Here is a 23,922-nt window from a genome sequence, read left to right as displayed (position 1 = left end):
CTTTCCCTTTCCTCTGTACCGAGGGCCGCTCCCCCTGGACCTGGACTGAGGGTGGTCTCTGGGGTATCCCTTCCCATGTGGCGGCACGCTGTGCAGGGTGAGACCGGAGCACGGCAGCCGCGGCCTCTCTCGTTCCCACCAGGTCTCTGCCGAAGCACGAGCGCTTGGTGGACCTCCACGGCTCAGTCATCGACTACGGCTATGGCGGCGGCTCCAGCATCGCCGTGCTGCTCATCATGGAGAGGCTGCACCGGGACCTCTACACCGGGCTGAAGGTGAGGCGGGGCGAGGGGGTGACCGCGCAGCCGGAGCCACGGGGTCCTCCCCGGCCTGTCATCCCTCCTTGTCTGTCCGGACCTTCTAGCTTTCACGAGACGTTGTTGGAATAATCAAGCTTGATTACCCCAATCCAGAAAAACCTCACAGACTTCTCAGAGTCTGATTTTCGGCCCAGAACGCTGCCAGTTCGCCACCGTCACCTCTGGTGATGGTGGTACAAACCTAGACTACGCGGAGGAGCGGAAAAGCGTCCTATAACTTTGCTGTTCTTCCTCCTTTTGTCGCTCTCGAGGGATGAGCCAATTTTTGTCGTTTAACCAGCCAGTATTTATCAGTGACTCCTTTTTGTCCAAGAGCCTGTATTAAGCACCAGAAGGGGATATCAGGAAGTGTGATTGCCAGGGGCCCCCGGCTGGCTCGGCCAGTGGTGCGTGTGACTCTTGATCTCGGGGTTAGGAGTTAAGCCCCACTTCAGGTGGAGAGCTCACTTAAAACAAAAAAAAAGTCTAATTGTCAGAAGCTTCTAAGAGACTTGTAGTCAGTGAGTATGTCATGAGGATTTGAGTTTGGTAAATATACCTTGATGGGTAAAATTTGGTAGAAGGAAGAGGCCACGCTAGGGGGAAGGAGGAGTGTAATGCCCTCCACCTGAAGGACACTGGTCGTGTTGGAGCAGCTGTCTGGGACTAGGGGAGCGTGATGTGCAAAGACATGTTGAGAACAAATTGTAGAACACCAGAATTAAGAGTTTCCACACAGGGGCGCCTGGGTGGCTCAGTCGGTTGAGCGGCCGACTTCAGCTCAGGTCACGATCTCACGGTTCATGGGTTTGAGCCCCGCGTCGGGCTCTGTGCTGACAGCTCAGAGCCCGGAGCCTGTTTCAGATTCTGTGTCTCCGTCTGTCTGTGCCCCTCCCCCACTCATGCTCTGTCTCCCTCTGTCTCAAAAATAAATAAACATTAAAAAAAATTTTGTTTTTAAAAAGAATTTCCATAGAATTCAAATCGCAGTCTAGACCCTGAAAAGCTGTTGAAAGATTTTGAGTGAAGAGGAGATACGGTCAGTTGGATGCTCAGTTTCCCTCGCCCAAAGCAGCAAGGGAAGTAGAGATGCCCGTTTCTCTGGTCCCTACACCGGGGCTCAGTGGGGCTGGGGGAAGCTAACCCCAGTGCATGTGGGTAGGTCCCTTCTCACAGATGCCTCTCATGCCAGTTTATGCGGACGCTTCCAGATATAAGACAGGAATCGCTAGAAATCATTGCAGGAGCCGTGGAAACTCAATAGGGTCGAGAAAATGACTCTCCCGGTGGCTCTCCCTCTTCATTTCAGAGGAGTTAAGCTCAGCACTGTCTGATGCTTTCCCACAAGAGGGCTAGAAAACTGAATCTCACCTTCTGGATGAGTGATGTAATGTCCTCTGGAATTCAGGAGACCCTAAGTTGGAGGCCCGGTACAAGTAAGATGTGTGAGTTTGATATTTGAATCTGTAAAGCCAAACGTGGGCCAATGAGGCTTACAGTGCAGCAGAGGTCATTCTGCCTGAGAAACCTAGAAATACCTTTTTCGTAAAAAATATGTTTTTATTTTCTTACTTAAAAAAATTTTTAAGTCATCTCTCTGCCGAACGTGGGGCTCAAACTCACAACCCCGAGACCAGCAGTCACATGCTCCGCTGACCTAGCCAGCCACACACCCTGAGACCCGGAAGTACTCTGGGTCTCAAGGGCAGTTCCAGAGTTTGTTGGGGGTAGGGGATGGAAATGAACTCATGCGTTCAGTTGTTGGACTGTGCCTCTTGTAGTCCTGTTTGGGGCAACCCCTCAGCCTCCTCCTCCTAACTTCTTTCCTCTTCCCTTCTTCCCATCTACTCTCTGCACTTGTCCTGTGTGCCCTAGTGCAGGCAGACTCTCAGTGCCCCGCAGAAGGAACTCTTAGTTGGTTTAAGCAGGTTGGACTGAGGAGTTGTCTTGTTAGTGACACGTGAGCCCTTTTGTCTCCCCAAGGCTGGGCTGACGCTGGAGACACGTCTACAGATAGCACTAGATGTGGTGGAAGGAATCCGCTTCCTGCACAGCCAGGGACTTGTCCACCGTGATATCAAGCTAAAAAATGTCCTGGTGAGTAGAGCTGTTTCCCCGAGATAACGCCCCGCCTCCGTGGGTTAAGTGACCTTGGGAGGGTCCGCATGAATGTGAGTTTGATCATAGGAAGAGGCTGCCGGAAGAACAGTGGATTGATGGGATCTCAGACATAATGCTTGGGGAGCGTGAAGCCGCATCATAGACTGAGCGTACGTTGCTTAAGGCTTTTCCTCCGAACACTGTTGAAAAACTTCAAACTTACAGAAGAGAAAAGAGTGGTACAACGACCACATACGGTTCACCCGGATTCATAGTCTCTTTCTCCTGGGTTAGTCTCTCTCTGTTCCTCAGTCTCGCACACACGTACGCACACTCTTTGTTCAAGTATATGAAAGTAAGTTGCAGATAACACGTTCCTAAGTACTTGAGCTTGTATCTCCTAAAAAGGACACTCTTCTGTGTAATTAAAATGCCATTATCACACCAAAGAAATTTAACATTGGTATAATGCTGTTAGTTAACATGCAGTCTATAGTAACATTTCCCAGTTGTCCCAAATATGTTTAGTTACCCGAATACGGTCATTTGTTTGTGTGTTTGATCCAGGGTTCGCTCCAAGGGTCGTACAGCGTACTTTACTGTCATGTTTTTTATCCTCCTTTAATCTGGAATAGTCTTTCTGCTCTTTTGTGCTTTTGTGACGATGTGTTCGAGGCTTCCAGGTCTTGTTATTGCTTAGGGTTTGATCACAGGTGCTGGATGAGGGCTGAGATGGGTAAATGCACCTTAAAGGTAAGGTGGTCATGTTCCGTTGTCTCAATTGTAGAGACTCCTCTGACATATTCTCTTGACACTGTGTTGCATTATCACTGAGGTGTTTCTGGCAACAGGTACATACAGAGAGATGACAGCAGTTTGGGGGGGAAGGGAAAGATCGTCCTAAAATCATAGGCCGAAACCTAAGAGGCTTATCTGTAGTCAAATGAGACGTAGACTTATTCTCTTGGGCCTTTAGGAAAGGAAACTGCAGGGAATTCAGGAAACTCTCCTCAGCTCACCAGAGGACCTCAGCCTTCTTACTTAGCAACTTTCTGCCCTGGGGTCTGGAGGTCAGAGAAGAATAATCAGGAACCCAAATCCTTTCCTCCGTGTCCTTCACTTATTCATTCTTCCTAGACTTACTAAGTTCCTGCTATGTGCCGGGCAGTGTGCTAAGCGCTAGGTATACAAAGACGAAAAAGGCAGCCCCTGCCCTTAGGTTGCTTACAGTCTGGGGGGAAGATGGGAATGGGAACGAGTCTGGAGACAGGGAGGCGGGAAGCAGGGTTGAGGAAGCGCTACTGGGAAGTAGACACCCGCTTCAGAGCTTGAGTGTGCCCCTGAGCTTGAGTGTGCCCCCGAGCGTTACGTGCAGGGTCAGACGCAGGCTGACTCTTGCCCTGCTTTGTTGGCAGCTGGACAAGCAGAACCGTGCCAAGATCACTGACTTAGGGTTCTGCAAGCCAGAGGCCATGATGTCAGGCAGCATTGTGGGGACACCAATCCATATGGCCCCTGAACTTTTCACAGGTAAGCTGCAGGGCGGGAGTGGGCCTCAGCAGGGCTCCATGCTTTAATGAGTTCTACCTCTTGCTTAAGTAGTATCCACAAGTACTACCGGCCGGTCTGGGGCGGGCAAGGGAGAGCCAGGGGAGGGGAAACCTAAAGACAGGTAGGGGGAAGGTGAGGAGGTGAAGGGGTGAGAAGGAGAAGTGTAACTAGGAGTCACCGAGTCTGCTTTTGGACGTTTCTCTGGGCTATTCGTGCTGTGGTTGCCATAATCAACCAGTTAGTTGATCATAAAGTCCTGATTGAAGAACTTCTGTACATCAGGAGTTAGCCCTGATCATCAATGAACTCGCTGATGACAGAGATCTATTAAGAGAGGTTAAATAATTAGGAAGCAGCATCAGACTGTGTGACCAGGTGCTAAATCGGGTGCTACATGATGTGATGCTGGTGTTCAGACAGGTGGTAAGTGAAGGTTGAAATGTTTGACAGTTTTATGGTTGAGATTTGGGGTAGGACTTGAGTCAAGTCGGGAAAAATTGGTATGTGGGCAGGGCATTGCTATTAAGCATGTTCTTGGAGCTAGGCAGTGTGAGTACGGTTTTTCATATATTTTGTTCCATTTAATCCTCACAGCAAGTCTGTGCTGCCGCTGATGCATTTTTGTGCCCATGTCACGGGTAAAGTTAAGTCCAGACTGGTGAACATCAGAAAGCCACCCCACAATGCTGAGCTAGAAATGATGGAGCTGGGATTGGAATCTAGGTCTTTCTGGCTCTAGAATCTAACCAGGTGTCTGGAAGGAGAGAACATTCTGGAGGCTGGGGAAAGGGAAGTATGAGGAAAATTGCCTGACAGGGCACAAATCCCTGTGGGGAGTAAAAGCAAACAAGGTTGGAGATGAAACACACCGAGCTTGAAATCCACACCGAGGAAGAAAGTCTCGTTGTGGAAGAAATATTGGAACTTGAGCTTTTGGGGCGCCCACGTGGCTCAGTCTGTTAGGCGTCTGACCTAGGCTCAGGTCATGACCTCACGATTTGCGAGTTCAAGCCCCACATAGGACTCTCTGCTGTCAGCACAAGCCTGCTTTGGATCCTCTGTCCCTCTTCTCTCTTCCCCTCCCCACTTGCTCTCTCTCTCTCTGTCTCTCTCAAAAATAATTCTAAAAATTTGAAAAAAAGAACTGTGCAGGCGGGGGATGAGGACACGTTCACGGAAGGTCAGCTTAGCAGCGGAAGGTGGAGGGGCTTTGCGGGGCGAGAACCAAGGCAGGCAGACCAGGGGTTTGGGTCTCCAGGATCAGGCTGGTAGCAGCACTGACACAAAAAAGCCGTGCCGGATTCAGGATCAGTTCACGGGAGGAACGGGTGGGATTTTGTGGTTAACTAGGTATCGATGGTGAACAGCAAAGGATGACCAGACGAGGACTCGAGAGTTTGAGCCTGAGGGGTTGGCGGGGGAATGGGTCGTGTCCGTGCCAGGGAAGAGGGGACAGTCCCGGCAGGCCCTTCATCAGCGTGGGGAAGAGTTAAAATGAGCCGTGTACGTGGCCTGCTCTCGTTGGCCTCACACACAGGTCCGGCCCCGGCCCTTCCCTGAGTGATGCGCGTGAGGGCGGGGGTGAGCGGGACCCACGGTGGACTCAGCATACAGTCGTTTTCTTTCTCGAAATTCACTTCTTGGAACATTTCTCCCCCCCCCCCCCACGGTTGTTTTCTTTTGGCTGCTTGGTATTTCACTTCCCTTGATTCTCTGCAGTCCATCCAGTTGCTGTCAGAAGAATCTTTCTAAAATAGGTTCTTCGTGTCACCTCCTGCCCTAAAACCTAAAGGACCTCATGCTGCCCATTGAATCCAGACTTTTCTGTCTTTTAAAAATCTTTATATTCTGAGGTGCCTGGGTGGCTTAGTCGGTTACGTGTCCAATTCTTGATTTAGGCTCAGGTCATGATCTCATGAGTTCGAGCCCTACATTGGGCTCTGTGCTGACAGTGCAGAGCCTGCTTGGGATTCTCTCTCTCTCTCTCTCTCTCTCTCTCTCTCTCTCTTTCTCTCTCTTTCTCTGCTCCTCTCCCTTCTCTCTCTCTCTCTCAGAAAGAAAAAAATAAACTAAAAAAATCTTTACATTCTAAGGGCGCCTGGGCGGCTCAGTTGGTTAAGCGTCCTGACTCTCTTGATTTCAGCTCAGGTTATGATCTCACAGTTCGTGAGTTTGAGCCCCCGCATCAGGCTCCTGCATGCCTGCTTGGGACTCTGTCTCTCTCTCTGCCCCTCCCCACCACCCCCCCTCAAAAATAAATTAATTATTTTTAAAAAATTTAAAAATTTTTACATTCTGGTTCCAATCTGCTCACCCACCTGTGTTTCCCAAGCTTATTTCCCCAATCCGACCCGTCAGGATGGGTCTTTTTGGCTGTTCAATCAAAATCAGAGGCCTGTCCTCCTTCTCCTCTGTCAGGCTCTGGTCTTGGCCATCCTGGTGTCTCGCATCGCCCTTCCTGTGCTGTGGTTTTGGGTAGAAGATGGGCGTTGTCAGCGGTCCTGTCTACTGGGGTTGCTGTGGGAGATCATGGCTGTTAAAAGCTTTAGACAAAAAGGCGTGATGACCTCTGCAGACCCAGTTATAGGGGCACAGCTGATCTCTTGTCCCGGCTCACTGCCGTCGCCCTTTCTTGCTGTAGGGAAATATGACAACTCCGTCGATGTCTACGCCTTTGGCATCCTCTTCTGGTATATCTGCTCGGGCTCTGTCAAGCTCCCCGAAGCATTTGAGAGGTGTGCCAGCAAAGACCATCTCTGGAACAATGTGCGAAGAGGTAAGAGCCACAAGCCCTACCCTGTCCCGACCCCGCCCCGGCCCCCATCAAGGGGAGACTGAGACCAGGCCCTGCAGCCGGGCCTCCTGTCACCCGCTCCGGCCGTCGCACCGCAGGGCGACGTACCGTCAGGGAATCCAGGGAAGACACCGAGGTCGCCCCTTTGCTTTCAGGTAGCATTGCGCTGAACCGTGTCAAGGCTTTTTTTCTTTAAAATTTCCAATTCTTCTACTTCCTATGCCAGTGCGTTCCAGTGTTCTGTCACCGTTACTGTCAGGTTCTAACCTAGGTGTCTGCAGTCGAAGCCAGAACTCCTGGGCCCCACGTGGGCCATCGGTCTGCGAGCCGGTCAGGCCTCGTGGCGGCACCGGCCCCGTCGCTGACTCTGGTCTTCTTTCCACGCGCCTGTCTCCAGGGGCCCGGCCGGAGCGTCTGCCTGTGTTCGACGAGGAGTGCTGGCAGCTGATGGAGGCCTGCTGGGACGGCGACCCTTCCCAGAGGCCCCTCCTGGGCATCGTGCAGCCCATGCTCCGGGGCATCATGGACCGGCTGTGCGCGTCCGCTTCGGAGCAGCCGAACCGGGGACTGGATGACTCTACTTGAAAGCAAAGACCTTTCTCTTTTACTCTGTTTCTTTCCTTCCCCTCACCTGTTGGCCGTGGGAAGAATTGGACGTTTATTCAGAGAGCTCCCGAGGGAACTGATGCCCGCTGGGCAACTTGAGACCTTCCCAGGCAGAGGCGCCGGCCAGGTAGCGAGGAGCTCGCTGGTCGTCGGGGTGCGTTCAGCGGCTCGCCGATGCCCCACGCTATCCCGTCCGCACAAGATCGTGTGGGACACGTAAACACTGAAGAATGCAACGTTCCAGCCCCAGAACTGAAAAGGAGGCAAATGTCACCATCGTCCGCTCACTGTATGTTGCTAAGACAAGTGGGGCACTGCGGTGGTGATAGTACTAAAAATTAGAATTTTTGTAATTTCGGCTCTAGCTAGGAATAGTCTGGTTCTATCCAGTCGTCAGGACCCCTGGAAAATATGAACTTAGTTCTGGGATTGTAAGAACATCGGAACAAAAAAATAACTTCCCGCTACCTGCAGCCGGAGACCTCAGGTCACAGCAGCCTGAGGCCCCGGTAAGGGAGCTAGAAACGGAGCTGTCTGCTCCTTATGGTGCCAGCGTGTTTACATTGATGGGACCGAATATCCCTGACTTCTGGGGGAGCTTTCATGGGTTACATCACCAAGAGGCCGCATAAAGGCAAAAAAATGTGTGTGTGTGCATATGTGTATATATACATATGCGATTGGATTTTGAGTTACTGGCAACCCCAGGACCCAATCTCTTTTTCTTCCCTTCATTCTTGACGTTTACCCCCCACCCTTTGGGTTTCAACATGGGGAAGGTCCAGTTAACATGGTACCTGGGGATGAGTGTCTGAGTAACATTGACCCATGTGGAGTATCTGGTGAGACCTGAGAAGGGGCAGTGATCTGGAGGCCGTGAGCTTCCACGCAAACCTACTAGAAAGATACCACATTGTTTCTGAAACTTAAAAGAATCAAAAACTCTCGTTTTTGTGTTTGAACCTAACACACTGATGTTTTTAAACTTGGGTCAGTGAGATTTTTCACCGAGATCTCTTTCGCAATTCGTCCCTTCTTTTTACCTTGTTTTGAATACAAGGCAAGAAGACAAGCACCAGATGAAAAAGAAGAATGCTCTTTGTAGCTCTGTGTGTGCTCCTCGCCCTGTGTGTTAGCCTCTGGGGCGGTTCCCCTCCCTTGCAGTTGGGACACACACAGTGTGAGCATTTGTCAGGAGATGTGCACGGTAAGAAATTCTGAAGGGGAACAGTTTAAATATCGGTGCCTCTCAGATCTTGACTTCGAGCCTCTCTCCACCAAAATGGTCCTCTAGATTTAGAAAACCAGGCAGGTGAAGGAAGAGGCAGTGGAGGTGAGGAGGCTCTGTCGCATCTGCCTAGTCCCCAAGCACTGTGGTCTGTCCCTTGTGCCTGACCTCCAGCTCTGTGAAGCAGGTCCCTGAGTAGATGTGTAAGAAAATGGGCGGACTTGCTGCTGGAATTTTGTAGGGTTGTTTCCGAGAGAATGACCATCTCTTAAACATTAACGGAGTAGAAATGGAATCTAAAGTTCAGTTTTAACTCTTTGGCTATCCCGAGCTCGGATTATGATACATTTGAGCACAGTAACTCTCTAAGCACTTGGAGCCCTTCAAAAACTCCACATAGTGCTGAAACTTTTCTACTTGCAAACGATAAAGTGAGACACCCAGTATCTTTGGGTTCTGTGAGCGCCAGCCTTGTGTTGGTAGAATGTTCGGTAGGTCTCTTAACACCTATGTATAGCTTTACTTCTTCAAATCATCACTCTGTTCTTGTCACGTTAACCCATTTGTCCTTCTGGAAACAATGATGGGGCTTCCAGGAAGCCAGATTTCAAGTTTAAAAAGGAGAGGTGAGTAGTGTCTACCTGCCGGAAAAACAGTCTCAGTGTCTGTTCTGTATGAGATTTCATAAAGGATTTCTGTGCTTCCCTTTTGCAGCCGGTCTTCCTTTACTCTAGCTGGGATCAGGAATCTGCTTCCGTGCTGAAGTCCCATTCCTAACATTCTTCCGAAGTCTTCGTTCCCACCCCCATTCACGGGGAGGGAGGGTCGCTTGTCCTCCACCCAGTGTCCCTTGTCAGCTCTCAGACACCAGTTTCCTAGCAGATTTTTTGCCTGAGTGAGGAGGAAGGAGGATGGGAGGGACCAGTGCTAAGTAAGACGGTAGTTGTGTTAACAATTCATTTAAAAAAAAAAAAAAAGTATTCTGAGGAAAGGTGCAAAATATTCCTGAAAATCTCCAGGCCAGCCAAAGTCCACATATAGATATTTGGAGGTGTTATTTAAACACTCAGCAGGCTGAGTGCAGGAGTGCATATATATAACACGCTGCATACTTTGCTTTTGTTTTATAACATTGTCCGCTAATTTCGGATCCTTTGTTCCTTGGCACCCGTTGTTACTACGGTGATGGGATGCCATGAAATGTACTGTACTGTATATTACTTGGGAAGACACTAGGTATTCAAAGAAGTCTGGGGCGCACTTGGGCTATAGAGGGCTCGACAAGACCAAAGTCCTGAAGATTTTCCCTCCTAGATTTGGTTGTATGTGCTCCCGAGTGGTGAGGTGAGATTGTGGCTGCGGAGGAGGAAGGACGGGATGGAAGAATGACCCCCACTGTGTTCTGTCCTTCTAATCACTTCATCAGGGCGGTTTACCCCAGCCCGAAAATGATCACCTGGCCATTTTTAACGTGCTTGAAGTCCGGTCCCTTACGTGACTTCAGAACTGAGTGAGGGACCTTCTTGCAGAGCAATCAGAAAAATAGATGAAGCCCGGAGCCCCGGAGTGGCTGACACTGTGCCCAGGGAGCTGGCAGCGAGGGCAGTCTGGCATGACTTGAGGAATGCTCGCCTGGGTGAGGTTTCCACAGGCACGCGGCTCGCGGGTTGAGCGAGCCTTCCGCTTCTCTGGGGAAGAGGGCAGTGTTGGTTCTTTCTGGACCAAAGAGAATCACTTGTGACTCCATCAGTTTCAAGGGAACAGAGCCCAGACAGCAGCTTCTCCTGATTTTTTAACACTAAAGTTCAGGGAAACGTTGAAGGAAAGGCTGTTATTAACTACGACAGATGGAAACGGGAACGGTAGAACTCTCCACCAGTCCCTGTCAGCATCTGGATGCATCTTTACCTGAGCTGCCCAAGAGGGGCCAGAAGTCTTTCCCTGATGAGAGAAGAGGTTGGCGTGGCAGGGCTCCAAAGTGATAACTGCACTGCATGACACTTTATTATTATTATTATTATTGTTATTGGCTTAGTATTTAGCACTGAGAAGCCAGGAGGGATCGGTGATGACAGTAGCCCATGGGGAGTAGAGATTCCCTCTGGCCTTGCTCTGGAGAGAAGGCACGCCTGGTCTCCCATCTGGCTAACCAGGGAGACTCCAGCCAGAGTCCATACTGCTTCAGAGCGGGATAAATGGCCCTTGACGAGTCCTTTGCCAAAAGACTAGTTGCTTCTTTGAGTTTTCAAAGCTTGATTTTTGGATTTGCTGGATCAGGTAACCCACTTTTTCTTTAAAACAACAACAAAAAAGTGGATTGCTCCTTCTAACTCCGGGGGGAGTGGTTAGGGCCAGTGCTGCGGCAAAGTGGATAAAGGGGGGAGGGGGGGTAACCTTCAGAAACTTGTATCGCACTCTCCTTTGGGGGTTGCAAGTAGCACTACTGTTCTTAAAAGGGTTTTATGTTTAACTACATCTGCTTTGTTAACATCCAGTCCAGTTGAGAGGAGAGTAGAGACCATATGAATACCTGGAGTTGGGGGAGGCCACCTGACTCGGAGGGTTGAAAAGAAAATTGGTCTGGATGGCTTGTTGTCTTTTACCTTTATGTAATATTTTTATTTGTTTCAAAAGGACTAATGTCTATTACAGTGTTAATAAAAGCATAACGTACTGAGTGTGTAGAATGAAAGTGCAATAACCAGAGGATGTTACGTTGGCCCAAACCCAGTCCTTCTCCTCTCCCTTCTTGTGCTGCCTTGATCCGGAACATGGCACACAGGACCGCGTTGTGTTTTTACAAGACGTGACTTTGGGTTAAATCTTCGTCCAGTGTAACTTTGAGTGGTCAGGTTTGGTTTTATAGAGTATCCTGTATACTTGTTGGGATGTACAGATACCACATGTGCTGTATAATAAAGATCACATTCACGTTTTAGTTGACATCTCCTTGGCTTTGTTTTCCCTTCCCTCCCCAGGTTAGGAAGACGCCCCCTATTCGTTCCGTTTCCACTGGGACCTCGGCAGTCAGAGGCCTTTCGGTGTGCCTTAGAGAGCGATGGAACGTCTTACTGCCCCAGGCATGTTGCTCTGGACTTCTGGGTGCCTGGCCTTATGGCTACCAGAGGGCGGGGCAGGCGGATGGGAGGTAGGACAGCAGAGAAGATGCGGGCGAAGTCGAGTGATAGCAATTCACTTTTCAGAGCCTCTTCCTGGATTCACAGCCTTTTCTCCAGTTTCTTTTCAGCATGAACTTGCAGCGCGCTGAGCCCAGGCATGGGCCTGGCTCCTCTTTATTTCACTGTGAGAGAATGGAATCTATATACTGGTGTTTCTGCATTTGGAATATTTGAATTTTCTTTTTAAAAGGTTAAAAAAAATTTTTTTAAGTTTATTTGAGAGCAAGAGGGAGAGAGTGTGGGAGGGGCAGAGAAAGAGCGAGAGCGAGAGAGAGAGAGAGGGAAAATCCCAAGTAGGCTCCACGCTGCCAGTGCATAGCCTAACGTGGGACTTGAACCCATGAACTGTGAGATCATGGCCTGAGCCGAAACCAAGAGTCGGGTGCTCAACCGACTGAACACCCCCCCATCCCCGCCCAGGCACCCCAGGATATTTGAATTTTTTATTTAGGCTCACCCCACTGTTCAGATCTGCTTGCCCAATACGCCCCATCATAGACCCCTAGCAGCTGAGTGGCACCACCTGTAGTCACCACGGATGTCAGCCAGCAGCTTGCGGGTGTGTTTGGTGGTGTTTGGGGTTACCGGATTGCACTTGTGTGGCTGCGTCACTTTTTGCTACAACTGCCTGTGATGTGACAGCAACACGAGTTTGGCCAGGAGGTGGCAGCACACCCTAAAATACAGTTGACGTGTTTGTGATGGACTCTGGGTGCCAGGGTTGGAGCTGAAGTTCAATCTGGATGGTTCTCAGCCAGGCCCTACACAGTAGACGTTTCATGCAGATGAGCCTCTTAGGCTGAAGAAACTTTCCACTAGCTCCAGCCACCCTCACAGTAAGTGCCTCCCATCTTATATGTACATACTCTCTGTTCTAGTATAAAGTTCAGCACGACTGAGTTTGCTTCACTTTTTCTCTTGCCATGATTACGCTGCAGAAAACAGCTTGTGTTTTGCGCATTTTTAGAGTGGGCGTGGTTTCCCAACAACACATCCCTCCTCAGGCTTTTTCCCTTGAGTAGGGCTACTGGGGTGGCCTTCCTGGGCCTGTGTTTGGGTGGAGTTCAGAGGGGAGGGAGGGGCCGCCAAGTTTCTGAACATTGTTAAATTCGATTTCACAATTTCTGCCTTCAGCAGGATCCCAAGGAGTCCACAAAGTAATAAGTGAACAACCTCCTTTCAAGTGCAGTTATGATTGGCTCTGAACTGGTTGAGGCCTTTTAGGGCCCTCCTAGGGATGGGCTGTTCCTCACTATACCCTAAAGGTAGCATTTCAAATCAGTGGAAAACCAGACTATTTTATAAAACTGGCTATCCACTTGAGAAAAAAAAAAAAAAAACACGCAAAAGAAAAAAAGATCTAAATGTAAAAAAAAGAAAACTATAAAGGAAAAAGTATTTCTATATGCTAGGCACTATTCTAAATGCTTTACATATATAAACTCACTTAATCCCCACCACCACAACCCCATTTTACTAATGAGAAAATTAAGGCACAGAGAGATTAACCAGGGTTATGCAACTGATAAATGCCAGAGCTGGGATTTGGACCTAAGGTCCAGCTACAGAATTTCTCCTTCTACAACTAACCACTACACCATGGTGCCTCTGGGGGAAAATGCATGTAAATATGTTCATGTATAGTTTGGGGACAGGGAGAACTTTCTTGAGTGTGATCAGGAAACTAGCAGCCATAAAGAAAAAACACAGAAAGTATAAAGAATGTATATGCAGCCAAAGACACCAAAATAAAAATTTAAGATAAATCACTAATTTGGAGAGAATGATTGCAGTATATAACTGATAATCATTATGTTCATTTTTTTTTTTTTTTGAGAATGCACAGGGGAGGGGCAGAGGGACAGGGCGAGAGAGAATCTTAAGCAGGCTCTACACTCAGTGCATAGCCTGATGTGGAGCTTGATCTCACAACTGTGAGATGATCTAAGCCAAAATCAATAGTTGGATGCTTAACTGAGCAAGCCACCCAGGTACCCGTAAAATGTTCATATTTCTAATACATGAAGAAATCAAGAAATAAAAAAATCTACAAGCAAATCGACTAATGCATGTTATTACTGTCATTTAAAAATTTGTGTGTGTGTGTTTATTTTTGAGAGAGAGGGAGAGAGGGGAGGGGAGGGGTAGAGAGAAAGGGAGACAGAGGATCCAAAGCAGGCTCTGAGCTGTCAACACAGAGCCTGACACGGGGCTTGAACTCACAAACCGTGAGATCCTGACCTGAGCCGAAGTTGGACACAACCGACTGAGCCACCCAGGTGCCTGCGCTAATACATTTTGAAAAAGATGTGCATCCTTGAGGGGCCTGGGTGGCTCAGTCGGTTAAGTGTCTGACTTTGGCTCAGGTCATGATCTCGTGATCCATGAGTTTGAGCCCCGTGTCGGGCTCTGTGCTGACGGCTCGGAGCCTGGAGCCTGCTTCGGATTCTGTGTCTCCCTCTCTCTCTCTCTCTGCCCCTCCCCCGCCTGTGCTCTGTCTCTGTGTCTCTCAAAAACAAATACACATTAAAACAAGTTAAAAAAAAAAGTAACTTCGTATGACTCCCTATTTTTGGTAAAAATGCCTTCTGTCTCCCATAATCCCAAATTAAATAGAGATCTAGTCCATCTCTGTCTCTATATGCACAGAAAAAATTTGTGAGGATACATACACATATCAAACTGATAACAGTGGTTTTCCTAGGGAGAGAACTCCAGCTTTAGTGTATTGCATTTCTGTTATTGTGTGAACATCTGTTTTTCTTGCAATTTAAGAAAGTGAATGACGAGCACCTGGGTGGCTCTGTCAGTTGAGTGAGCGTCCGACTTCAGCTCAGGTCATAATTTCGTGGCTTGTGAGTTTGAGCCTCACGTCGGGCTCACTGCTGTCAGCCTGTCAGTGCACAGCCCACTTTGGATCCTCTGTCCCCTTCTCTCTGCCCCTCCCCCGCTTGTGCTCCCTCAAAATCAAATAAATATTAAACAGACAAAAAAGAAAAAGAAAAAGAAAGCGAATGAAATGGCTAATTCAAGGGAAAGGAAATAGGTATTGGAAGGATATCACAGGCGCACAGAGAATCAGTGGATAGGATCCGTGGTAGATCTCCAGGCGACTACCAAGGGCTTCACTCCCTCATGAGGTGACAGGAAGAATGTCCTCACTGGGCTCAGCACAGGCCTCAGGCCCATCTCTTAGCTGTCTTGGCTCGCAGCCCTGTCCTGGCCACATGTGACGAGGAACTCAAGCAAGGGCGCCACACTCTTTGTACCTGGACCGGGAGAAAGATTCAGCAAGCCTGTGGCTGGCCCTCCTCATGCTTTACCCTCCTCACCCTTCCCTTATTCACTCTTTTCCTCTTGTTCACCCCTCTTCTCTCACTCCTGCTCCAAGTGGTCTTCAAGAAGCCAAAGTAGAGGGAGAAGAAAAATCTCCAGGAGAAGGAAAGGTGGCATAGGCTAGCAATCTACTGTATTTCAGTGACTACACCCAAGGGGGGGCTGGCTTCCAGGAGCAGAAACCCTGTGAGAGTAGACCTGTTTCATTTATTTGCATCTAATGTTTATTTATTTATTTTGAGAGAGAGAGAGAGAGAGAGAGAGAGAGAGAGAGAGAGAGAGAGAGACATGAGGAGGGAGGGACAAAAAGAAAGGGAGAGAGAATCCCAAGTAGGCCGTGTGCGGTCAGCAAAGAGCCCAACACGACCATGAAGTCATGACCTGAGCCAAAACCAAGAGTCAGATGCAACCGACTGAGCCACCCTGGCACCCCAGTGAGCCTGTTAAAGAAAAAAAATTTGGGGTGCCTGGGTGGCTCAGTCGGTTAAGCGTCTGATTCTTGGTTTCGGCTCGGGTCATGATCTCGCTGTTTCGTGAGTTCAAGCTGTGCATTGGGCTCTGCACTGGTGGCATAGAGCCTGCTTGGGATTCTCTGTCAACCTCTCTCTCTGCCCCTTTGCACTTGTGCTGTTTCTCTAAAAATAAATAAGTAAATAAAAGATGGGGTGCCTGGGTGGCTCAGTCTGTTGAGCTTCCAACTCTTGATTTCGGCTCAGGTCATGATCTCACGGTTCATGGGTTTGAGCCCCGTGTTGGGCTCCGTGCTGACAGTGCAGAGCCTGTTTAGGATTCTCTCTCTCTCCCCCTCTCTGCCCCTCCCCTGTTTGTGCGCTCTCTCTCTCTCTCTCTCCCCCTTCCTCTCAAAACAAATAAATAAAACTTAAAAAAAAAAAGTCAATTGCTTTCCTATATACCAGCAATAAACAAGTAGAATTTGAAATTAAAAGACATAATACAATTTAAATTAGCACCCCAAAAATTAAATACTAAGGTATAAATCTAACAGGAGTATGTAGAAGATCTCTGTGAGGAAAACTACAAAACTCTGATGAAAGAAATTAAAGTAGAACTAAATAAGTGGAGAGATATTCATACTGATGGATAGGCAGAGTCAGTATCGTCATGATCAGTTCTTCCCAACTTGCTTTGCAGTTTCAATGCAATCCCAACAAAAATCCTAATAAGTTATTTTGTGGCTAGCCACAAATGAACTGTAACGTTTATGTGGAGAGGCAAAAGACCCAGAATAGCTAACACAATATTGAAGGAAAAGAACAAAGTCAGAGGATTGACATCATGTGACTTACGATAAGGCTCTGATCACAGTTCATGAGTTCAAGCCCCACATCAGGCTCGGCACTGACAGTGCGGAGCCTGCTTGAGATTCTCTCTCTCCCCCTCTCTCTGCCCTTCCTCCACTTGCTCTCTCTCTCTCTCTCTCTCTCTCTCAAAAATAAATAAAATCTTATAAAAGCTACACTAATCAAGACAGTGTAGTATTGGTGAAAGAATAAAAAGACCCACATAAATACGGTCAGCTGATTTTTGGCAAAGGAGCAAAGGCAATACAGTGGAGAAAGAATGTCTTTTCAACAAGTGGTACTGCAGTAACTGGACATCCACATGCAAAGAAAAGAACCTAGGGGCGCCTGGCTGGTTCAGTCAGTAGAGAATGCAACTCTTGATCTCGGGGTTGTGAGTTTCAGCCCCATACTGGGCGTAGAGCTTACTTCAATGAAAATGAATCTAGACACAGACCTTATACCTTTCATAAAAGTTAACCCCAAATGGATCACAAAATTAAATGTAAAATGCAAAACTACAAAGTTCCTATAAGTGGGGTACCTGGGTGGCTCAGTCGATTGAGCGTCTGACTCTTGATTTCGGCTCAGGTCATGTCTTGTGGTTCGAGCATCAGGTTCTACATTGACAGTGTGGCGCCTGCTTGGGATTCTCTCTCTCCTTCTCTCTCTGCCCCTCCCTACCTCTGTCTCTCTCTCTCAAAATAAATAAAAGTTTAAAAACTAAAAAAAAAAAAAAAACTTCCTAGAAGTTAAAATAGGAAAAATGCAGATGACTTTGCACATGAAGGTCTTTTAGATCCAATACTAGGCATGATCTAAAAAAGAATTGATAAACTAGACTTTGTCAAAATTAAAATGTGAAAAACTCCGTCAAGAGAATGAAAAGACAAGCCACAGACTGGGAGGAAATGTTTGCAAAAGACAAATCTGGTAAAGGACACCTATCCAAAATATATAAAGAACTCTTAACACTCAACAGAAAACAATCTGATTTAAAAATAGGCAGAAGATCTGAACAGACACCTCACCAAAGAAGATATATAGATGGCAAATGAGCATAGGAAAAGATGCTCCACATAATGTCATCAGGGAAATGCAAATTAAAACAAGAGATACCACTATGCACTTATTAGATTGGCCAAAATCCAGAAAACTGACAAAACCACAAGCTAATGAGGAACTTTTCATTGTTGGTGAGAATGAAAACTGGAAGACAGTTTGGTGGTTTCGTAGAAAACTAAACATATGCTTACCATACAAACCAGTGATCATACTCCTTGGCATTTATCCAAAGGATGTGAAAAGTATATCCACACAAAAACCTGCACATGAATGTTTGGGGAGCTTTGTTTCTGATTGCCAAACTTAGAAGCAACCAAGATCTCCTTCAGTAGGTGAACAGATAAATAAACGTTGCCGGTGCATCCAGACAATGGAATATTATTTGGTGCTGAAAATAAATGAGCTGTCACGCCATGAAAAGGCAAGGAGGACACTTAAATGCATTTTGCTAAGTAAAAGAAGCCAATCTGAAGAGGCGACATATTGGATGATTCCAACTACACAACATTCTCGAAAAGGCAAAAAACAAAACAAAAAACAAACTAACTAAAACCCCCACAAAACTATGGAAACCATAAAAGGATCACTGGATGCCAGGGGTTGGGGGGTATGCAGGATAAGTAGGCACAGCCCAGAGGATTTTTAAGGCAGTGAAATTACACTGTATGACACTATAATGGTGGTTATATGTCATTATGTATTTGTCAAAACCCACAGAATATACAACAAACAGCAAGAGTGAACCGTGATATAAACTAAGAACTTTGGGTGATAATGACATGTCATATACAATGACATGTATATGTTCATCAAATGTAACAAACATACCCCTCTGGTGGAGGCCATTGATAATGGGGGGGACTATGCATGTGTGGGGGCCAGTGGTAAAGCTCTGTATCTATCTTCTGCTCAGTACTGCCATCAACCGAAAACTGCCCTAAAACATAAAGTGTATTTGGGGCACCTGGGTGGCTCAGTCGGTTAAGTTCTGACTTCGGCTCAGGTCATACCTCACCACTTGTGAGTGGGAGCCCTGTATCGGGCTTTGCTGACAGCATGCAGCCTGCTTCAGATTCCGCGTCTCCTTTTCTCTCTCTGTCCCTCCCCTGCTTACGTCCTCTCAAAAATCAATAAACATGAAAAAAAAATGTTAAAAAAATAAAGGCATTCACTCTTGCCTTAAAAAAATATTTAGGGGCACCTGGGTGGCTCAGTTGGTTGAACATCTGACTTCGGCTCAGGTCATGATCTCACAATTCATGGGTTCGAGCCCCTCGTCAGGCTCTGTGCTGACCGCTCGGAGCCTGGAGCCTGCTTCGGATTCTGTGTCTCCCTCTCTCTCTGCCCCTCTCCCACTCACGCTCTGTCTCTCTCAAAAATAAATTAACATTAAAAATAAATAAATAAATATTTAAACTAGGAATAAAAAAAGAATTGCTAACATTGCTGAAATGATTAACATCATTTTATGATGTTAATGTGATATCGATGGTGAAACCTGATAAAGATCCTGTGAAAACTGTATAAACCAATCCCAATTAAAGATGCAAATTCTCTAAAAATTCAGCCATATTTCAAAAGAACAATTAATTACCAAGAGAGGTTTATTTAAAGAGAGCAAAATTGTCCTCTATCAGGAATTAATCAACATACTACATTATATAAACATATTTGTTTGAGAAGTTAATCAACCATTCCCATAAAAACTCTGTGTAATGGGAAGCCTGGCCGGCTCCGTCAGTAGACCAGGAGACTCTTGATCTCTGGGTCATGAGTTTGAGCTCCACATTGGGCGCAGAGCTTACTTAAAAAAATAAAAATGAAAAAAGGGCTTAGCGTGTTTGTGTGACAAGAAAGTGCCAATGTGGCTGGAGAAGGAGTTTCAGGATATGAGCAGTAGCAGGTCAAATGAGCTGTGTATCATTGCTACATTTCATTCATAGTTCATCAAGGGAGTTTATCATAATGTATCCATTCCAGAGTCCAAGTTAGCTGGGTTGTTTCCCATGTTTTGTTATTATGAACAACACTGCTATGAACATGCTTGTACATCTCTCTTGATGCAGTTGTGCAACAGTTTTTCCTCCATATATATATATATATAAGTAGAATTTCCTGGTCATAATACATACAAAACTTCATTTTCACGACATAATGATGAATTGTTTTCCAATGCGGATGTACCGATTCACACTCTTGAGAGAATTCTCTCACAAGACTTTGGAGTGCTCTTTTTTGCCAACTTTGTGGTTGTAAAATATCTCATTGTGGCTTTAATTTGCATTTTTCTGATTATTGATGAGATTGAGCATCTTTTTTTTTTTTAATGTTTATTTTGAGAGAGAGAGTGTGAGCAGTGGAGGGGCAGAGAGAGAGGGAAACAGATAATCCCAAGCAGGCCCCATGCTCAGAGGGAGCCTGACTGGGACTTGATTTCACAACTGTGAGATCATTACCTGAGCTGAAATCAAGAGTCTGCTGCTCAACCGACTGAGCCACCCAGGCACTTTCCTCCAACTTAAACAAACAAAAAAATTGGCTCAAGCTCACAACCCTGAGAATAAGAGTTTCATGAAGATCCTTTTTATATATTCTTTTGGGTGGTGTCTCTTTTGTTGTTGTTTTGTGTCGTCACAGAGCCTGACGTGTGGCTCGATCCCACAAACTGTGAGATCATGACCTGAGCCGAAATCGAGTCAGATGCTTAATCGAGTCACCTAGGATCCCCTCTCCTTTTTTTCTTATTTACTTATTTTTTTAATGTTTATTTATTTTTGAGAGAGAGAGAGCAAGCAAGCAGGGGAGAGGCAGAGAGAGGGGGACAGAGGATCTGAAGCAGGATCTGTGCTGACAGCAGACAGCCTGATGTGGGGCTTGGAATCATCAACCATGAGATCATGACCTGAGCCAAAGTCAGTCGCTTAATTGATTAAGCCAAACAGACGCCCCACCCTCTCCTATGTTAAAAAAAAAAAAAAAAAAAAAAGGATTTGTAGGGCGCTTGGCTGACTGGGTCAGTAGAGCATGTGACTCTTGATCTTGAGGTCATGAGTTCAAGCCTGGCATTGGGCGTGGAGCTTAAAAAAATGGATTCGTGTATCTTTATGTATTCTGGACATGAGCCCTTTCAAGTTCTCTGAATAAGCTTCTAAAAGAGAACATCTCAGTTTCTGGGAGCACCACAACAGAAGTCTCCACACCCCCTAGCAGATGAGATGAACACCCTCAGTATTTGGATTCTGGCCTGGGATGAGCTAGACTTTGGATTCTGTTTATAGAATTTACAGAATAGATTCTGTTTATCCACTGAGGGTGGAGATATTGGGGAGTAAACTCTTCTTCCATCCCACTGTACAGATTTATTGCCAAACAGTTGCTTTCTTTCCTTGAAGTGCCCAGAGCTTGAAGTCTGACTTGTATAACAAGTCGTCTTAAGTTTCCCTTACAAAAAAGGTAAAATTAGAGGGTACAGAAGGAAAAATGGGTAAATGGGGGGAAAAACTACAGTGAAAATGGCATTAGGGGCTTTCTCTAATGTTTTTTAAAGGGCTTGAATTTGAAATTCATCAAGTATATTAGCATCCAGTCCAGTAAAGATGATGAAAATGATTCCACTGGCTTGGAGAGTCAGAGAATTGCGAGGAAACCAACTTGCTATCTTCACATAATGTTTTTTATTGTTATTGTTACCTTTTCCTTTAGGCAATGTTTTCCTTTGTTTTTTCAAAGGAGCAACTGTGGGTTTTCTTTATTGAAAGCAACTTTGAATGATTATTTTGGTTTTAGAAATGGTTTTTAAATCTTTTCAGTTTGAAGGTGTTCCCTCCCAACACAAATGGGGTCTGAGCATTCTCGGGGAGTGGAATTAGTTAGGACCTCTGTAATCAAAAAATGCTTTGGGACAGCACAAGCAAAAAAGCTTATCTTTTATAAAGGCCCAGGGATATTTCACAGGAGAGGACGTAATGCAGCATGTTCTCGGGAACAAATTGGATGCAGAAAGTGTTATCTTTGACTTGCTTCTGAACCTCTGCTTTATTATTCAATCTGAAGCCAACCAGCATGGTTTCCATTTTTAGATGCCAATAGCCCTCTCATTCATATCTACTCTCTTCAAGAGATGTGCTACACTATGGGGGTCACTTAGTCCTCATTCCAAATTCTTGGGAAAGGAGTCTAATTGGGTTCTGCTTGGGTCAGGGGCTTATCCACAGAGCAATCAACTGTGCCTGGCGTGAATAGGGTGTATCATGTGAGTGAGGCTTCTCTTTCTGCTAACTTACGGTTGACAAGTGGAGGCACACTGAACTTGCTACCTCATTTGTGGGGCCCTGTGCAAAATGAACATACAGGGCTCCCTTGTTAAAAAATTATCAAGGATTTCAAGGTGACTGGGTGGCTCATTGGTTAATGATCCGACTCTTGGTTTCAGCTCAGGTCATGATCTCACGGTTTCGTGAGTTCGAGCCCCGCATCGGGCTCCATGCTGACAGTGTGGAACCTGCTTGGAATCCTCGGTCTCCCTCTCTCTCTGCCCCTTCCCCACTTGTGCTGTCTTTGTCTCTCTCAAAATAAATAAATAAACTTAAAAAAAATATTAAGGATTTCAAGATTGCCACAGTAGAACTTTAAACCAAGGGTGGAGCCCTTCCAAGTGTAGGGCCCTGGGTGACTGTGCAGGTCTCCTGCCAAGAAACTGCTCCATGTTCTGGACCTGGAGGAAGAGCCTCCAAAAGGAATTGTCAAAACTTGGAATCAGTGATGCTGGTTTTTGGAATTCATAACTTAGACAAGTGTTATGTTTTCCACCTTTCCCCCCCTACTTCTTATCCCCTCCTCAGATCCAGTAACTTTATGTGGAATTGCTTCTTGAGTGTGAATAAGTTGGCTTTTTAAGTCTTTTGTCTCTTCCTTTCTATTATTAGGCAATGATCTTCTAGAACGTTGTACAAAGTGTGCATTTGACTTGGTGAGTCATCTTCATAAGAGCTGATGAAGGAGTTAATGTCCTTTTAAAAAAAAAAACTTTTTATATTGAATTATTTTAGACTTACAGAAAAATTGCAAAAAGTCTTGAGTTTTCATATATCCCCCCCATCTTCCCCTAATGTTAACATCTTACATAACTATAGTACAATTATCAGAACCAAAAAGATTAATGTTGCTACAATACTCCTAACTAAAGACCTTTCTTGAATTTAACTAGGTTTTTTGCTACTGTCTTTTTCTTCTGCTAGGCTCCCAACCAGATCCCACATGGCATATAGTTATTTCTTAGTCTCATGCAGTCTTTGAAAGCTCTTTTGACTGTCTTTCCTGACGCTGACTTTTTTGAAGAGTATTGATCAGTTATTCTGTCAAATGTCCTGCAATTTGAGTTTTTCTGATGTTTTCTCTTGATTAGGCAGAACACTGCAGGTAATGATGTGTCCTCAATGCATCCTATCAGGTTCATGATGTTGCTTTGTCTTATTACTGGTGATGTTGACATGATTAAGGTGGTTTCTGCCAGGTTTCCCACTGTAAAACTACTATCCTTCCCTTTGTAGTTAATACGTATCCTGCAGGAAATACTCTGAGACTATGCAAATTCTGTTTCTCTTCAAACTTCTCCCTACTCGTTTTAGCACTCATCAATGGAGCTTGTGTGCAATAATTGCAGTGTTTAGCTAATGAAGATATTTTCTGCAGTTCTTTTTTGTCTCTAGCCTTGTGGTACCCAACCTAGGGCTCATGCTAGTTGCTTTCTTCCCATTCTTCTTTTTTTTTTTCCCATCCTTCTTAGTGTAGCTGTTTTTGACTTATAATGGGTTCATTTTTCAGTATTTCTTATTCCATTTGGGCTCTCTCCGCATCCCAGTTGGTTTTAGTTATGTCATTATTTTGGGGGTATGTGAGACACTACCACTGCTCTAAGAGGCACAGCTATATGCATATATACTCTGAGTATCACTACCTCCTCACTCCTGCTACCCCATTTCATTTACTCCCTTTTTCCATCTTTCTCCCACCTATCCTCTACAGGTAGCCACTTGCCTTGGTTTCCGATTTATCTTTCCTGTACTGCATTTCTTTTGCACAAACGAACAAATGTGCTCTGTTTTTTTTATATTCCTTTCTTTCTCGGGGCAGCATTTGCGCTTTGCATTTTTCACTTAGCAATGTGTGTTGGCAACCGCTTTATATCAATTCGTAGAGTTCTTCCCCGTGTACTAATTTTTAAAAAAGTTTTTTCATTTATTTTGAGAGAGAAAGGGCAGGGGAGGGGCAGAGAGAGAGGGAAGGAGAGAGGATCCCAAGCAGGCTCCACGCTCAGCATGGAGCTCATCGCAGGGCTCGATCACACAATTGTGAGATCATGACCTGAGCCCAGATCAAGAGTCAAATGGGTGGGGCGCCTGGGTGGCTCAGTGGGTGGAGTGTCCAACTCTTGGTTTTGACTCAGGCCATGATCCCAAGGTCA

General features: G+C 46.1%; 1 protein-coding gene and 1 long non-coding RNA gene across 7 annotated transcripts in view; one reads left to right on the top strand and one right to left on the bottom strand.

Moving 5' to 3' along the window:
- Positions 1-11,516, top strand: part of DSTYK (dual serine/threonine and tyrosine protein kinase) — a 49,571-nt gene extending 38,055 nt beyond the window's left edge. The window contains exons 9-13 of the mRNA XM_040462215.1: positions 143-275; positions 2,283-2,396; positions 3,815-3,929; positions 6,592-6,726; positions 7,142-11,516. Of these exons, the coding sequence (XP_040318149.1) occupies positions 143-275; positions 2,283-2,396; positions 3,815-3,929; positions 6,592-6,726; positions 7,142-7,329 (685 nt within the window). The 3' untranslated portion in view covers positions 7,330-11,516. The remainder of the gene's footprint in view (positions 1-142; positions 276-2,282; positions 2,397-3,814; positions 3,930-6,591; positions 6,727-7,141) is intronic.
- LOC121021650 (uncharacterized) overlaps positions 1-23,922 on the bottom strand; it is a 42,389-nt gene that overhangs the window by 15,687 nt on the left and 2,780 nt on the right. The window contains exon 3 of one of the 6 annotated variants that reach the window (XR_005786628.1): positions 4,129-4,274. The exons of 1 other annotated variant lie outside the window; for it this stretch is intronic. This is a non-coding gene — a long non-coding RNA (uncharacterized LOC121021650). Of the gene's footprint in view, positions 1-4,128; positions 4,275-11,170; positions 11,880-14,762; positions 15,027-17,170; positions 18,397-21,989; positions 22,469-23,922 lie in introns of those variants that run through there. 4 more of the 6 variants (XR_005786626.1, XR_005786629.1, XR_005786630.1 and 1 more) reach the window with 4 other exon arrangements.

The sequence above is a fragment of the Herpailurus yagouaroundi genome, unplaced genomic scaffold, assembly GCF_014898765.1.
Source record: "Herpailurus yagouaroundi ecotype Mexico unplaced genomic scaffold, PumYag 308, whole genome shotgun sequence".
Lineage (NCBI taxonomy): Eukaryota > Metazoa > Chordata > Mammalia > Carnivora > Felidae > Herpailurus > Herpailurus yagouaroundi.
The sequence above is the reverse complement of the archived record's forward strand: the minus strand, read 5'-3'. Positions and strand labels throughout refer to the sequence as shown.